Below are 18,618 nucleotides of genomic sequence, written 5' to 3' on the forward strand. Positions count from 1 at the left end.
TATTACGTCTTTTTTTTTTTTCACTTGCATAAGCAATAAAACTTCAATAAAACTGATAAATGTTTATTCAAGTGTTTCACCATTTAAAAATGTATTTTGTGTAGTGTCATGCTTTTTTGGGGTAGCACATTAATCTGTGAGTCATTTGATTAGACAAGAAATCATGAGCAAAAGAAAAGTACCCAGTAGACACCATCTTCCTCATCCTTAGGGTACTCAATGATGTGCTGGGTATCTCCAGTACAGTTTTTAAAAAGTTGTATGTTTGATTTCTTTCAAGTGTTATGAGTACCCAACTGCAAAGCTGTAACCCAGTCAATAAGAAACAAAGACTGAAGGAATCAAAACAATTATTTTATTGGACAAGTATGTGAACAAGAGAATTCTTTCACTCCACTCCACACAGGAAGTGACCTCAATGCCGAGTTAAGTAGTTAGTCACCTACTGAACACAATAGAGTTCATCAAACAGAAGGACAAAGCAACAACATTCAATAGTTTTCTAAAACAAATTTAGCTTGAAGCATGCTGTTTAGAAACTGCTTGATCTCAAACTTCAGGGCGAAAGCTTGAGTATTTTTAAATACAACTCATTAAATAGAAGTTTTCAAAGTACTTGCTCTAGAAATTGAGAAATTCATGTTAATGACTAATGTATGCTTAAGCCAAAAAGAAAAACGTTGTTTGATAACATAAGCCTAATATGTACTCTAGATCACAGTTCTTAAAATAAAAAACCAACTAGTAATTCCTGCATTATAAAAAATAGAAAATTAAGCAAAACATTTGCACTCAATAATTTATTTAAAGCAGATTTGTATACCTACAATGAAACAACACATAGTTACACCATTTAGCTTTATTTACATTTGTCAACTCATGTACACAGCCTAATTCACTATCTAGCTATAATGTTCTTGAAAGGATTTGAGTTCAATAAGAGAATTCAGTTTTCTTTGTAACTGTAGTACAAACTAGTACATAGCATGGATTTGTGCAACCTCCTAGGATTTACAAGGGGGAGGACAACAAGCACTATTTAAAAAGCTTAGCTAGCCTAAATAGTAACATATGCTCAATTAGTCAAGCATTTGTTTTCAGAAGAAAAAAATACTGCTGTACAGGTATGTATTGGCAAAAAGCTGTGTTCAAATAGTATTATATTCTATAACAGACTTGATATGTCTGTAAATAACTTCTAAGACTGGCCAGCCATTTAATTTAAGGTACTGGTATGTAGCCCATTGTTGTAGAATATGTCAACATTATAACCTGAAACTACATTCTAATGTGCTTTGGGTTGATAGGTTTGTAAGTCAAAGGTACTGGTACAAGGGCAATATTACAAGCAGCAAGTTTTATAGTCACACTGAATGCCAGAAATCATTCAATAGGATTACTTGATTTCTTAAAATGATTCTCTTTCTAATTGCCCAGCAAAATTCATTATGCAAAAGTTAAAAAGAAAAACACATTTTCATAGATTACCAGTACTCTTATGTGCCATACACATCTAAAAGCATAAACCAATCATTTAAAATGCTTTCTTTAATTCAAAAAAAGGCTATTTATGGTGGAGTGTGTGTGTGTGTGAATATATATACATACAGTATACTGGGTCATGGCAATGTCTTAGATTCGGAAGATAAAAAATGAGTGCAGTGCAAATCCAGCTGCAACCTGTGTATTTTTCCGCATCTGATGCAGACAAAGCCATTGTCCCCCTGGGGGTCTATTGAAGGTTTATGTCTTGTGCAAGGGCTTTTAATGTGGTGTCAAACAGCCTTCTGCGAGCTTTTCAAATGTCTTTTTCAGCTGCCAGCTACTTTCCTCTATGCCTGTGAGTGCAAAATGGTCTCTGAGACCTCAGTGCTCTATAGAAGGCATCTAAGGTGCCTCCACTCCATAATGGGCATTTGCTGGCAGGACTACTTTAAAAATAACCATGTTCTGCTAGAGGCTGGTGTGGACAGTAGAGAAGCATTACACTATTTGACAGATGTGCTGGGTTGGACACTAATCCTGCATGTCATGCTTAAAAGGACATAAATATATATACATAGTACCAGTACCGGTATATACAAGTAGAAAAGTGTCTCGCATTTAGGTAAAAAGGGAAAGATGATGTTAGCTTGGGAAGAATTTCTTGTATGTTGTGATCTATAGCTAAGTGACTTGAGAATTCAATTTTGTACAAAGCAAAACTGAAAGATAAAGAAATCAATTTACTAACTACGCTTGGTAATCAGTTATGCTATGCTCTTGTTAAAAATTCAACAAATATTAAACTGTCAAGGCGGTGGAAGGTTAATTGAAGTGAATTAGTTAAGAACTCAAAAGACTATGAGTAAATTACCCCAGTAAATTTTTATCTTTTTCACAGATTACCGTACTTTAATGTTTTAGTAAAAAATAATGAAATTTTGAAATATGTCAACAATGTCTCAAACAAAATGTACTATTCCATTAATAGTTTTGTTCAACATGTATTACACATTCACCCCCACCCTTAGTCTGTTGGACAGTTGAGGCATCACACATGATCTGTGGACACTCTCTTTTGCCTTGACTAGAATCACTTTCAATGACAGGCCCACCCATTCTTTGTCTTCCCATCACTTTCTCTGTCTGTTTTTCTTTTATATGGTACTGTTCTCTCAAGGTACATCTTTGCAACCCAATATCTGACCCCATAATATCTACATACATTTTAAGTTGTTTTTTTTATGAGTGGTCAACAGGTCATCATGGGGCCCTATTGATCCTGTTTTAAATTTCCTCATTTGAGTTGCAGTATTAGTAGGTGATACCTAGGATCCATATATTCTCAATTCCATGGCTAAATTCCTCCTCTATAATTCTGCAGTCTAAGATACGCAACCATACAAGAATGTCCCCATGACCAGAGAACCCATCAGTTTGACATTATTGCCAAGGACTATGTTATTGTCTATCCAGATTGTCTTAACCTATGCAAGTGCTGTAGTGGACTGTGCAATTCTAGCCAATTCTTCGCCTGAAACAACAGCTCTGACACTTGCCAGCTTTTCAACTTATATGCGGCGGAAATCTTTTCGTGTGCATCACTAAGTTAGCTAGCTCTTCCTCTGTCCCTGACACACCATCTAGTCATTCACTAAGTGCAAGTTAGTAGTTCTTACACCAATGCTTACATTGTAATGGAGGATGCTCTTGAAGGTTTCACATTAAGTTTTCATAAATGTCTAATTCACATCTATGTAAAATAGTTTGAAAAGGAAAAGTCTGATGAAAAAAATCTTTCAGATTTTATGCTGCTTTAAAACTTAAAGGGAAACACCAATTGTTTTTCAAAATTGAGTTATTGACATATTTAAATTCTGGATAAAAAGTAACAGTAAACAAAATATATATATATATATATATATATATATATATATATATATATATATATATATATATATATATATATATATATATATATACCATTTTCAATTTAGATGCTTAGAAAAATAGTTTTTAAAAAGTAAAAAACAGTGTGTCCAACTGATTTTAACAAACTGTTCTGTGTAGGCCTACCCTAGAACTTTAGTAGGATTCAAGTACTCAGTCATAAAAAGATCACCACATAATTTTTTCTTGCACTATAAGCAATAGTGTTTGTTGTATGTTGAGGGGTTAGGCGAGAAACTAGCACAATGACATGGTTAATCAAGCAAGTCTATCTTTACACTGGTTACACAAGATCAAATGTTTCTCAACACTTTTTTTTGTCTTTGCTTAGTTCTATTTCTTTTACCAGATTTTAAAATTTACAGTAAGGTTTTCCATTATACAATAAGTCATTAGAATTGTTTAAAATTATATACCTGTATATAAATAACGATATATACCAGTATATATATATATATATATATATATATATATATATATATATATATGCATCCTTTTTGTACAAGAACATTTGTTAGACACATCTTCCATAGATTATTCTATACTGAGTATTACTGAGTTAGATGTACAATTAAATAAACCTACTCAGTGCATTAAGCTAACCAACTCAAGGGAAAAACTAGCATTTCCATCCCTGTTCAAAAAGTAAATAGGCCTGCAAGTCTAACTGATGTTAACAACCTGGTCAGATATATGTAAACATTTAGGGATGTCTAACGTCACATAGAAGCACAAAATTTGACTTTTTTGGATGCACAGAAAAATTACATCAGAAAAACATCAATTACTAAGTTACTAATGTAAATTAAATGAAAAGCACAATATATTCAATATATGTAAATAAAAAGACATCATATCAAAAGTGGTCAAAACCATAGGAGTTTTCCTTTAAATACAGCAAAGCAACAACAAATGTATTCCTTAACAAGCAAAACATAAAAATCCTTTTTTTTTTTTTAAAAAAACAAAGCTTATCTGAGGGGGAGGAGCTCTGCACTTACAACTATTTATCTCTCTATAATGTAGAAGACTTTTCCCTTGTTCAATATCAAACAAAATAATTAATTACCAATAATTGACTAATTGGTTAATTTTAAAAAAATGATTCATGTTTTGTTAGATACAATAAATAATTGTTAGTTTCAAATTGATCTGAAAATGGGTGTGGGAGAAATAACTAATAAAATATCTAAGGGGACAAACCCTAAATATTTAGCGATATATGTGAATAATGAAAGATGAATTTACTTTGTTGGTATCAAACAAAATAATTAATTACCAGTACCAGTAATTAATTGACTAATTGGTTAATCTTTTTACTGAATCATATATCATCAAGAAATAAGTGTGCGATAAAATAACAGGCACAACTTTTTACCAGACAGAGTGGCATGATATAATGTTTGTAATATGGGCAATACAGACCCTCTGTTTTCACTAGACATCATTGTTTCAAAATGTTTCATTCTATATCTGCTTATCTGTGAAGCTATTTTGAACTAGTGAAATATTCAAGACAAAAATTTTGAACCATTTTACTATGTTTATATACCAGTACCTATTGAAATCTTTTTTTCATTTATATTCTAGACTTAGTTTGGGTATTACTAATCTACTGGATTGAATTTAGATCTATGTTAAACATGGAGAATGTTCCATTATTTTGCTACCAAAATTAAAGTAGAGTGTGAAAGGGCTTACCAATTGAGCTGAGATATTCATATCAAATATAAAATACTGAGAGATCTGATTTGTTTAAAAATTAGTTTATTAAAAGAGATACAATTAAGTACTTTTGTCTATTTTTAGGGCCCTCCAGTTGAGGGCTGACATTAAACATACACTAAACATACACTACAGTTTCCGCAATGATCTAAGAAACATTTATGACAAATTTTATCAAGATTGGTGAAACAGTTTTGATTTTTATTCAGGAGATACATACAATACCCCTTACTTTTTTTCATTTATATTTTAGAAAAAGGTATGTAGATTTAGGTAAATATTTTTAGGCCTAGATGTATTCATGTTTGGATTTTAGGACTATGTCAGTGAAACACTTATGTTGAACATTTTTACTGCTACAAATTTTACAATGGAATTATACTGGATCATCTCAAAAAAAAGATAAAATTGACAACTCTAGCTATCTGCCAATATAAGACCTATCTTATAGCTTTTACAATACCTCTACTCAAGTCACACATTCAGAATGGGCAAATCCTAGAACCTGGGTGGACATGGTTTTCTCAAAATTTGCAAATAACGATTTTCCTAGAAATTTGACAGTTTATGTATAATCGCTTGGAAAATAACTTGTTGGTTGACTGGGAAAAATCTAGTTTGACCGTTATTATTTTTCAAAGTATAAAAAGATATTTATTTAAATTTGGCTAAAGAACTAGAAAGTATTTATTTTGAACAGAATATATGTCTTTAGGTATTTCCGCACATAGGCCCTATGCATTACAAAATTTAATAAATTAATGTTCACGGAAATTTTTTTTTAACAAATCTGACATTCATTAATTATTAAGAGAAAAACATTGGATCTATACGTTGTACAAAGAAAGTATTGTCTTTTTAAAAAGAATTATTTTTTATATTTTTCTTGGTATTTACTTTTATGATCTACAATTTCAATCTATGCAGAAACTGAAATGAACTAGTCCTTACTATTTAGACTACCAAATTTACAAATTAGCTGATTTTTTTTTTTGCTAGTTGGTGATTGGATATCACATAGATTTTGTGAAACACTGTAAGGCATCCAACTTGCACTTGGGATTTTTTCAAATAGCACAAACTAAGACCACTCTTTAGGCCAAAAGTCAACAATAACACTACATTTGGGAATAGATTTTTGTTTAAAATCATAAAGGGGAGCCTATATTAAAATTATTTTAACAATATGATATGATTTCTATTACTGTGTAAGTCCACTTTTTGAAAAATAACCAATTAGCCAAAAATGTTGTGTTATCCATAATACTTATGAAACCCAAAATTATCATTGACCTTCTGCAGCCCTTGCTACTTCAAAGAGATTTAGTACACATCTAAGTTTTCCTTATACACATAAACTGCTTTATTCATTCACTTACTCATTTTCATTTGTTCTTCACTAATAATGTTCTCTTAAACAAAGACATGTTTGAGCAAAATTGGACATAAAAATTGTGGCTACATTCAAACAACAGCCATTAATTAGAAAAGATGTATAAGAACAAACCACAATTGTAAAGGATTGATCAATCAATGCCTTCCAAAAAAAGATGACCACTTTGATCACTAGGATTAGATTCCAGCATGTCATTTAGCTGATCAAAATGAGGGTATGATTGTATACCAACAGAAATCCATCCAATAAAACCAACATTTGAACACAATCACTAGGATAGTGAAACACCTTAGGTTGCAGTCCAAAAATCTGATCTAGTAGCATTTCTAGTTGAATGGACAATTGTCCAATGATGAAAGACTAAAATCAAAGGGGAAAAAAAAGGTCTGTTCAATGTCCATGTCTAGATCACTGGTATGCAATGTCCCCATTCTCACACTGCCAAATACCACATTTCTCAAATAGAAGTTTGCAATGATGACTGATCACATTGCCACACTCCAAAAACAGAGAAAAGGTAATAATCTGTTGGTCACATTGCTCCTACAATGTCTAGGCTACATTATTAAGATGATGGGGTTTAGAGTATAAAATATTTGCCCAGTACAATTATTCACTTTCTCAGCCATAGAGTCAAGCTATACTAAGACAACTAGAGACTAATAGGAAATGTCCAATTGTAAAGTAAAAAAAAAATAATTAAATTAAGCTTACAGAGAATGAATCCATTTCTGATTTGTATCAAGAATATTTTTCAAAGATGTGATATCTATACACTAATAAATCAATGATTTAGATCAAACTGTATCAGGCACAATTATATGTATTCCTTGTACACAACTCATCAATTAATCCAGAGTGCTTCTGGGACAGAGTCAATATCGAGAAACAATACAAAAAAATGCATCATTCCCATCACAGCCATTAGTTCAAATAGCACAAGATGATGTGGATTAGAGAAACTTAATGCACAAAACAAAAGAATGCCTCTATGGCAAACAGATTTGACTGGTGTAGCTCACTGGTAGGACATAAACGATCAGAATACAAACTGACACCGAGCAGGGTCTTGGCAGGTTTTGTGTGTTATCCACAACCAAGCTCATTGTCTACCAGCCAGTCAACATGCTGTGTACCAGTATGTCAGCTCTTTAAGGTGTATATTGATTTTGAAGCTTCAAGTACTGAAAATAAAAGTTGAAAATAAAGCACTATTTATGTAACAAAAAGCTTTGTTTTTAAATCGGAACAAAAAGGTACAATTTGCTACCTGTATTACTAGAGATGGTCCACGGGCTACAATATCTGCAGGAATTTGACTAAGTGGACAATTTTCAATGGACATAATCTGCAAATTACTACAGAAGGCTAGCTCAGTAGGTAAGCTGTGCAGTTCTTGATTATCATTTATATATAATGACTCCAGTGATGAAAGTGCACCTGGAAAGATATAATACATGCTCAATACTGAATCCAACAACATTAAATGACAAGCTCAGACTTTAAATGTTGGCATTAACTAAAGAAACATTGCAGGTACTGGTATACAACTAATTTAAGACATACCTATTTCAACAGGTAGAGAGTTGAGGTTATTTTCCCCTGCACCAAGGTACTGCAAATTTTTTAAATATCTAAAAGAGAAAGTGAAGCCAGTCTTTGATCATTCTATTTGTGAGTTACATGAACTACAATAGCTCCTAGAATCATTTTTGTAAGTTACACTGCAATTACCAAGATTATGACCCTGCAATAGGTGGGAATTGAACCCAACTGAAATAGAACCTCACTTATCATATAAAATACAGACTTGACTTCAAAAGTTGATAACGGCTTATGCAAGTCTCTAGGTCAAAAAACTAGTTATGTATGTTAGTTAGTGACTAAAACTCTGCTAAGTCCTTGGTTTTCCTGGCTGATTCAAACAACCCATTCCATGCTCTAATAGCACTTACAAGCAAACCGAACCTTCAAACTGCTCTGTACAAACCTAACAGAATCAAGATTAGCATCCATAAAATACATTTCACATCACTTCCCCTACTAAAACAATGGTACTGATCTGCTAATACAATGCTTATATATTTTGTACTTGTATTCAAAAGATAAAAGTACCAATGTTTGGTGGGGATGATTGCTATTAAATACTCTTAAGTAATTATGCAAAACTTTAATTTTCTCTTTGACTCCATAATGACGTTCCCATTGTTGATTTTAACTGGAAACGTCAGTGTTTTAAAATTTCTTTTTTTTCTTTTCTCCCATATACGTTTTTAATTGCTTAAAAAATTATCTTGAATAATTTCCCTTTTCTAAACATCGGAATTTCCCTCTGCTTTCAATGTGTTTTTACAATGAAAGATTTTTTTTGAAAGAGTGAGGTCTCTATTTTCTTAGGATTTATGTTCTGGATGATAGTGATAGGGGATAATGAGCTCAGAACATTCATTCTATATGTTTTTAAATGGTTTTCATATAAAGTTATGTGGAAATATGAATAAATATCATAAATAACATATTTATTCTACTTTGGATCACAATATAGTTCCTATAGACCCAGAGCTGTTGACTTGTCCACGGCCGTCAGTTTTCAATTTTTTCAATAGTAGTGACTTTGATAATTAGCTCAAAATTCCAATTTTATGTGTTATGAACGTGGAAGATTGTAGAGTTATCTATGGTTTCTATATCCTGTTGGTGTTCACTAAGTCTAATTTAAAGGGGACTAATTCGGCTTAAACCACCACTTTAGCCAAGTACTAATATTTGTTGGAGATACTAACAAAAATAATTTATTACCAATAGTTAATTAACTGATTGTTTAATTTTTTTTTTTTAATTCTTGTGTTGTCAGATAAAAGAAAAAATTGTCCAAAATTTCAGCTTGATCAAAGGTTGGGTGTTGGAGAAAGAACATGTACAAACTTTGGAACAGACCAACAGACAGAGTGAGTTGATATAAGCTTTGTAAAAAATAATCTGTTAATAAAAGCAGACATGCCTACCCCCAAGACCCAGAATGTGGAACACTCAGGTTGAAAATGTGGAATTTTGGGCCCCAATGTGGAACATGAACGTGTTTATGTTTGTCAGCCATACTGTACGCAATATAAATAAAACTTCAATGATATTACTTTAATAACAATACTAGTTTGCTTCTTATAAATTAGATGTAAATAGTATAATTAACAGTAAGAAAACCTTTAATTCATAATTATGTCCTTTGGTTGAAATCAATTGTTCTAACTCCTATATGAGGAATTCTAACCAAAATGTATTCTAATGACCTATACTCAAATGTTACTATCTATTTTTATTTGTTACTACTAGATCTAAATCTATTGACTAGATCTAGATTATTCTAGATCTACTTGATTATCTATCCTTTTCTAGGGCTCTACTCTAGTTACTCTAGATGTTGTCTCTAGTTCTAGATCTAAAATAATTTAAGAGTGTACTAGTCTAGATCTATATCTAATAAGTCCTCAAAGTCTAAGAACACAGATTATAATAATTATATTATAGTACTAAATATTTTTGTCTAGATCCATAGAATTATTAAGAACTAAATTTATTACATAATGATACATAAAAATCTAGAGATCTATCACCTTCTAAGTCTATTTCTAGTAGGGAGGTGAAAAAAAAATTTATCTTTGAAAAAACAATTTTTCGTTAGTACATCATTAAAATACTTTAAAAGAACTTTCCAATGGTGTATAAATTATGACTGTATGTTTAACAGTTAGAAAGTTATGATTTTTTTAATGTCGTTTTGACCCAACATTGTTGACATGGAGCAAGTGAGATGAGAGCGTCTTGCTGGCTCAGCCGGCGAGACCACATCCCCCGGCTCAAAAAGTTAAAAAGTTGGAATTGAGTTTCCTAGACGATAGATCTGCTTATAAAAAATGAAAATTAATAGTAGATCTAGTATTAGTAGTAAATTTCTAGCTCACTAATCTGATTTCATTTATATTTATGAACTTCACTTGTTTAGAATATAAATATTGATGAAATAAACAAATTATCGGGTCTAGAGCTACAAGAAATATCAGAGGAGTGTGAACAAAACGGCGGCATTGTGATGGCAGAAAATTACAAAATATTTAAAAAGTGGGATCAAAATCGTCTGAAAACAATTTTTTTTCAAATGAATATATCCTGAATATTAGGCCTTACATGGCCTCAAGTGGTTTTATGTCGAGGATGAAATTTCCTTATCAAAAACTCACAAAAAACTGTAAATCCCATAGCCCACAATGCTAACCATATTTTCAAGTTTATGAGCGATGCGACGGAGATATCGTGATAAAACTAAGTAGAATTATAGCCAGGCATGATATCTAGCCTAAAAAAAAAATTAATCATGGGGCATTTTCCTGGACACTGTATTGCTAAAAACAAAAAAGGAGTATTTTTGATAATAAATTTAAAAATGATAAATAACTTTAAAAAAAAAACAAAAAAACTAAGCTTTAATTAGGCCATTGTCTAAAGTAATCGATAACACAAGTTTAAAACTTCTCACAATTCATTCAAAAGTGTAATAAATTTGCAAGTGAACCCTATGTAAAAAAAAAAGTCAAAAACGCAATCTCAATTTTTTTGGTCATTTTTTACTTCTGCACTTCCGGGTTTTTTCGCCTAGCTATAGATAGATCTAGATTCTACTTCTAGTTATCTACTATGTAGTGCCAGTCCTACTACTAGATCTAAAAACTAATATAGACTATGTAATAGCCTATAGGTAGATCTATAGCCTTATTTAGGCCTTAGCCTTACTGTGTCTAAGTTAATTAATTACATTTAGGTCTAGATCTTTAATAAAATATTTTTTAAAAAATAATTGTCTTAGATTACTTTATAATTTTATACTTAGAAACCAGTTGAGTTAGTGTTAGAATAGATCTAGTCTAGAGTACTAGACTAGAATTGACTAGATCTAGACTAGTAGATAGTTAGGCGAAAAAACGCGGAAGTGTGAAAGTAAAAAATGATCGATAAACTTGAGATTGCGTTTTTGACTTTTTTTCACATAAACCACACTTGCAAATTTAGTACACTTTTGAATGAAATAAGAGAAGTTTTAAACTTGTGTTATCGATTACTTTAGACCATGGCCTATATAAAGCTTAATTACGGCTTTTTTTTAAAAGTTATTTGTCATTTTTACTTTTATTATAAAAAATACTCATTTTTTGTTTTTAGCAATGCATGGTCCAGGAAAATGATCAATGATTCATTTTTTTTCCTATGGTAGATATCATGCCTGGCTATAATTCTGCCAAGTTTTATCTCGATATCTCCGTCGCATCGCTCACAAACTTGAAAATACGGTTTACCATTGGGGGCTATGGGTTTTTCAGAATTTACTGAATTTTGATAAGAAAATTTCGTCATCAATGTAAAACCACTGGAGGCCATGTAAGGCCTAATATTCTGGATATATTCAAATAGATTTTATGTATTAATCGTCGTCGCATGAATTATAAAGCGCATTTGAAAAATAATTGTTTCAGACGATTTTGATCCCACTTTTTAAATATTTTGTTATTTTCTGCCATCAGAACGCCGCCATTTTGTCCCCGCCTCTCTGACAATTCTTGTAGATCTAGACCCGATAATTTGTTTATTACATCAATATTTACATTTTAAACAAGTAAAGTTCATAAATATAAATGAAATTAGATTTGTGAGCTAGAAATTCACTATGAATACTAAATCTACTATTAAATTTCTTATTTAATAAGTAGATTTATCCTCTACGAAACTCAATTCCAACTTTTTAACTTTTTGAGCGGGGGGTGTGTCTCGCTGGCTTAGCGAGAGAGACGCTCTCATGATGACTCATCTCTTTTGTTCCATGGCAACAATGTTAGGCCAAAACGACAAAAAAAAATTCATAACTTTCTAACTATTAGACATACAGTCATAATTTAAACACCATTGGAAAGTTCGATATAAGTATTTTAATGATGTACTAACGAAAAATTGTTTTTTCAAAGATCAATTTTTTATTTCCCCTCCCTATAGTAGAGCCATTGTTGGGAAAAGAAAGGGATTTGAATGGAACATTTGGCTTATTAGCACTTACTAGATTCTAAGAATAGATCTAGTATCTAGACCTAGACTACTAGATCAGTAGAGCTATCTCTAGAAGTAGCTCAACCATTTCTCTGTAAATTTAGGACACACCGGGTCCGGGAGGAGATGAAATGTAAACAGTAAACACAGACCTATATATATTTTATTTTGCATTCAGAATTTTCATTTTGCACTATTAATAAATAATGAAAAAACGTCGATTTTTTGTGTGTGTCGGAATTCAGACTTGACAGAATAAAAAATCGTGAATGTGGAACGGCGGAACATGTGAGCTTTTTTGATGATTTTGCGGGACGGTTCCGCATAATGTGGGACTGTAGGCACGTCTGATAAAAGGCAAGACTAAACATGAGAGACTATATATTAAATCAAAATCAAGTATTTAAAAAAAAAATAGCTACTACTTTGGTGTTTCACCCGATCATGTTTTTTAAAATGTGACCAGATTTGTATGATAAAATCATATTTATTATCAATAAAAACTATCTTCTAGTTTACCCAATTGTTCTTGGCAATGATGTCAGCTGGTTAGTCTGGACTATTAATTTTTGCAATTCTTGGAGGTGACCTAAGGTAAAAAGAAAAGAAATCAGAAAATCATATCACACAAGATAGAGATGATTTATTGTCACAGACCATGACAAAAGCAAAGAGGGTTACTCCAATAGCTACTAATGCGACCAAATGCGCCTGCCACAGCACACATATATAGCATGACTTTCTGCGTGACGTGTGGTGTTATTTTGAGCTGGCTGGGTTTTTTAAAAAGTAGAAATATAGTTTGTTTCATAAAAAACAATGAATATTTTTATGACTTTCACTTCAGTTTCTATGGGCCTTCAAAGTTCAGTGATTTTTTGTTTCCATACCTGCGCAGGCCATTTTCTCAATGACCTTTCAATTTTTAGACCCATTATCGCAAATAATACACTAAGTACAGCTAATAATGAACTTGAAATTAATAAAGACATTGATCATGAGAATTTAGCACTACATTTAGACTTAGATCTAGTCCGATTCTGAGAGAGAGAGAGAGAGAGTGTGAAATAAACATTGGATCTAGATCTAGACTATTCTGGACCTAGCGTCAATGAATCTTCAACTTCTTGGACTGATATTTTGACCAGTTTTTTTTTTAACACATGAAAACTTTTGATGAAATAGATCTAATTGGGGGTGTACACAACCTTGGTTTGGACAGTGGTTAGATGACTTTGTCATGCTAGAAGTAATGAAAACTGAGACACATGCAGAACCACATCAGCATGATGCCATGTTCAGGCAACTAAGGGCCTGAAAGTCAGCTCAAGACATCTACAGATTTGATCTATAAGCCTCATGTTTATTGTCTAGGCCTACTAAATTCCTACTTATAAACATTACTGGTCTTTTGGGTAAATGTTAGAGGGTACCAAAAAATAACTGATCTGATGGGGGGAGGGGGGGATCCACCAGTCTTCAAAAAATCAGGCACTCAAATTTTCGTCTTTACCTGTTTTTATTGTTTTAATCTTGTAAAACCTATTCAAATTATACATCATTTTAAAGGCCATCCGTTTCTCTTTTTTTAGAAGTACTTTTTGTAATTATTAGATGTTGTTTACTGTTTTTTTAAATGTATTTTGTAAAGTCAATATATTTGTGTTTTGGAGTTACCTCCCTTAGCTTAGGTATGGGACTAGTAGTTATTGAGCTAACCTTGTAGAAATTTAACTAAATCAGCACTTCTAGACTAGAAGGTGGCAAATAGCTAATGGAATGGGTAAGAATATGCTTGTGAGGCCAAAAGAATTTCTTCTGTTCTATTCATTCTGCACTTTTGCAAGAGAAAAACTTAACAATTATTTGATAATTTTAAATTTTCCTAATAACAAAACCATTTAAAGTAAAACTTTGTGCATTTAGAAACTAGTAATTGACTTTCTACAAACAGCTGAAAGTTGGACTTAGTATGGTGATGGTAGAGAATTAATGAAATCAGAAACATGTTTTTCCTCCACAACATTGAAATATTCTCTTGATGTGTGTGTGTTTATATATATATATATATATATATAAAGAGGGATACAATAGAAGCAGGTTAGTGTTTGGTGCACCATACAAAATGTAGTTTATAAAGCAGGTTAGTGTTTGGTGCACCATACAAAATGTAGTTTATAAAGCAGGTTAGTGAAACATGTTTGGTGCACCATACAAAATGTAGTTTATAAAGCAGGTTAGTGTTTGGTGCACCATACAAAATGTAGTAGTAAACAGACTAATTTAATGACTAGAAAGTCATCCCTTAAATTTGGACTAAATGTATAGTGTAATTATAATGACTTACCTATCTCAGGTGGCAATGATTCCAACTTATTTTCTTCTAAATCTAAAACTCTTAATTTCTTTAAATTTCCAATATTGGCTGGCAATCGCTGTGAGAAAGAATACAAATTCAAAGGTGGAAATAGGAAATATTATTATTAACAGTATATTATTCATCTTACAAATATGCTTCAGGGATGGGACTTATTGAGAACATTTTTTACCACCTATTAGATAAAGTTTTAAGAAAAATAGATATACCATTCCACACCATGTTCACATTTTGTTTTTCATGATTGCAACTACTCGTCTTTATACATAAAAGCCGACTGACTCATGACTAATTCTCCCACATGTAATGACAGAAAATCTAGCACAACTACCACCTTTTCACAATCTAAATGGCAGAGGTTAAATTTACAGAAAAAGATTTTTTTTCTCACATTTTTGTACCAATACATTTTGATAAAACTGACATACACATGTTTATTATTAAAAAATTTACTTCCACTTTAAACACTCATTAAAACTTTTTAAAAAATGTTTATTTCTACACTTTGTTTTACATTCTAGACAAAATTAATATAACCAAATTGATATCTCCTTTTTAATAGAGAACACAGAATATGTGTATGAAGGCACATGTGTAGACTAATTGATTACATAATGAAATATTAAGTCTGAAGAATTTGAAGAACTATCTGGGCTATAAGTAGCAGGAAAAATAATTTTTGTGTGTGCTTATAATGCACATTTTTAGAGAAAGGCTGGATGTAAAATATAAATCTGACAAATTTAAATTCGTGTGTGCCAAATTGTGAATAAGTGCTTCTCTTTTGAACAGGTTTCACCCATTTTCTAGAATTCATAGGTCAAAATAATAATGTTTTATGTACCGGTATCCATATGGTTTAATTTAACAGATTTGTTCTAGAATACCCCAGAAGGTTAGGTAGGATAGGGCTATCTTTCTAATCCATATTTGTTGGTAAAAAAAAACAACTACCCTATCTACTTTCCAATCCATATATAGTGTTATTTTAAATGTACTTACTCTTAATGAATTATTGCTAAGAATAAGAACTTCCAGTTTGTTGAGGTTGTGAATGTCATCTGGAATTTTGGTCAGCTGATTGGTGCCTAAATTCAGCTCTACCATATTCTCCCAGCTGCCCATATCTAAAGAAAGATACAAAAGTTATGAAATATGCCAGCTTTGTATACATAATTCAAAACTTAAGTATAGAAGTCAAACATAAGTTGTGTATCATTATAAACTAAAAGGCCCTAATTTACCTAGAGGAAGTGCAGATAATAAATTGTCCTTCATGTTCAGTTTTGTAAGATGCTTAGCCCGAGAAAAAATTCCTAAAGGAATGTTGTTCACCCGATTGTGTTCCATGTTTAAAGACTAGAAGATAAAACAAAAATGTTGATTTAATTTGAAAACTATAAAACATGACATAAGTATAACAAGCATTATACAAATTACTTACATAGACAGAGCAGAACTGAGATGGACCACCAGTGGGATATTTTTCCAATTTGTTTCTAGACAGAGTTATACTGGTCAGTTTTGTTAAACTTGACAGGAGGCCCTCCTAAATAGAACAGAAGAATAATAGTTCAAAGTTAAATGAGAAACCAAACAATTTTTTACTAACTAAAAACTCAAAATATTTTGTAAATGGTAACTAAAAACCATCGAAGACCCAATTACAATCAGATAAGAAATGCTAAAAAAAATATATATAAACAAGGTACAAAGATAGTTTGTGTGAAAACAAACTCAGAATCAGCCCCCAAAGGAGTCCACTCAGGCGGGTAAAAGTGAAGTTTAAATATTTTCATCTTGAATATCAGAAGCTATGAAGTGCACACTATCAACTACCACAATCCTATCTCCAATACTATCAAAAGAAGAGATGTGTACATATTGGAAGTGTAGGCCATATTGTGTTGTTAGGCTGATATGGTACACTTGGCCTAACTGATGTTGTTAATGACTATCTATCAGATGGTTTTGTACAGTAACAATGCATTGTCTAAACTCTAAAGCCTTCATTTTGTTTAAATGACTTAAAAAAAATATAACCTTTATATAAAATTGGCTGCTCTGTCTGAAAATGAATGCGCCCAGATGAATCACTGGTTTTGATTTTTCTTGAATCTGGGGGGGAATCTGGTGTGGCTAAACTAGCTGCTTCTTGAGCAGCAGAGTTTTCCACAGTTCATGCATGTTAATGCAGCTGTTTTTTTAATGTTTATATGATAGGGCAGCATTCTTTGGTCTATAGCCATTTCATTCCTTTTGCCCACTGTGTGGTTTGTACCAGTACAAACAGTCTGCATCCAAGCTGTCCTATCTTTCCTTCCACATTTCATTGAGGCCTGTATCTTCCGACCTCGCTTGCAGACATCTATGAAGTTTGTCTTTGGCCTCTCTTGGGTCTGACTCCCTCTTCAAGGTTGCCATAGAGGATTTAACAGTTTTCACTTGAGCTGCATAATGTGCATTTCCTAGAGGGAAGTTTTGAAATTGGCCAATACACACTGTATCTATGCTTGTTTGACACAGAAAAATAGTCCCCCTTATTAATATAGTATCCCTTGTTTTTTGCTATTAATAGTGAATAGTTGTAAAAATGGTGCATTTTTATGAAAAAAAGTGCTTGCATAGTTAATTTAAAAATTAAAAGGTTCACTAGCAGAAAACAAAAAAGTAGCAGTTGCACTAGAACTTTGCAAGATCTAAAATATAATGATATCAGATTTTAAATATCTTTCCTAGTTAGGATGCTAAAAATGGAATAGATTATGTGTAAATTTAAAAAAAATAACAAACCGGTAGAGATGATATGTTATTCCCTTCAACATTAAATTCATCCATATTTATACAGTTGGCCAATGTACTTGGAATTACACTTAATTTGTTATACCTGTCAATAATAGATAATACATAACAATAAGATATAACAACAAAGAAAACTAAAACATTTAAGAAAAACAAAGTTCAACAAAAAGAATGCTGAGGTGTACTTTCAAGATCAAAGGAAATTAAGAGTAAAGAGGAGAGAGACTAAAAAACTGGTGTTAGTGGTTTTGCCATGGTGTGATCAGATAACATGTACACAAAGCTATCTGGAGATTAGACATAACTCTAACCCCTACACTAGTAACTCACTAGTGCTGAATCTAAGCATATACATCTAGGAGTAAGGATAAGCAGCAGACGTTGTATGCACATTCACACCTATAATAATCCTAAATTTACCTTTGATATTTATATATTTCTCCTAAAGGTTACAAGTGTTACATATGCATGGGGGGCAGAAAAATTACTAGCTAGTGCTTAGCTTACAAAAAAAATTGGTCTAGCAGGAACAATGACAAGCGTTCTGAAGCCTATGGAATCCAATAAATGCAGAAAAAAATACATAATGACCAAGAGCAAACAGGGCTTTACCATGGACACCAAAATCTAATGTGAATAACTGTGTCAAAAGCCCCAATGGCATATGACAGGTGGCCTGAAAATATATCTAGTGTGAACTTGTGGTAGAGAACCAAAAAGAAATCCATAGCCCAAGACATTAAAAAGCAAAAGTGGAACTAATAGGACACACCTTATGAAAACCAACTACCAATGTTGC

At 32.0% G+C, this 18,618-nt stretch overlaps 1 protein-coding gene across 5 annotated transcripts in view; it reads right to left on the minus strand.

The window, feature by feature from the left end:
- Positions 1-338: 338 nt before the first annotated feature.
- LOC106063714 (leucine-rich repeat protein SHOC-2-like) overlaps positions 339-18,618 on the minus strand; it is a 39,574-nt gene continuing 21,294 nt past the window's right edge. For 4 of the 5 annotated variants that reach the window (XM_056044699.1, XM_056044695.1, XM_056044698.1 and 1 more), the window contains exons 9-17: positions 17,811-17,904; positions 16,462-16,566; positions 16,262-16,376; positions 16,020-16,144; positions 14,988-15,075; positions 13,160-13,229; positions 8,120-8,187; positions 7,824-7,993; positions 339-7,737 (exon numbers count right to left, since the gene is read on the minus strand). In XM_056044699.1, coding sequence (XP_055900674.1) covers positions 7,705-7,737; positions 7,824-7,993; positions 8,120-8,187; positions 13,160-13,229; positions 14,988-15,075; positions 16,020-16,144; positions 16,262-16,376; positions 16,462-16,566; positions 17,811-17,904 — 868 coding nt within the window. In that variant the 3' untranslated portion in view covers positions 339-7,704. The other variant, XM_056044700.1, reaches the window with a different exon arrangement.

This window comes from Biomphalaria glabrata, chromosome 10 (genome assembly GCF_947242115.1).
Source record: "Biomphalaria glabrata chromosome 10, xgBioGlab47.1, whole genome shotgun sequence".
NCBI lineage: Eukaryota > Metazoa > Mollusca > Gastropoda > Planorbidae > Biomphalaria > Biomphalaria glabrata.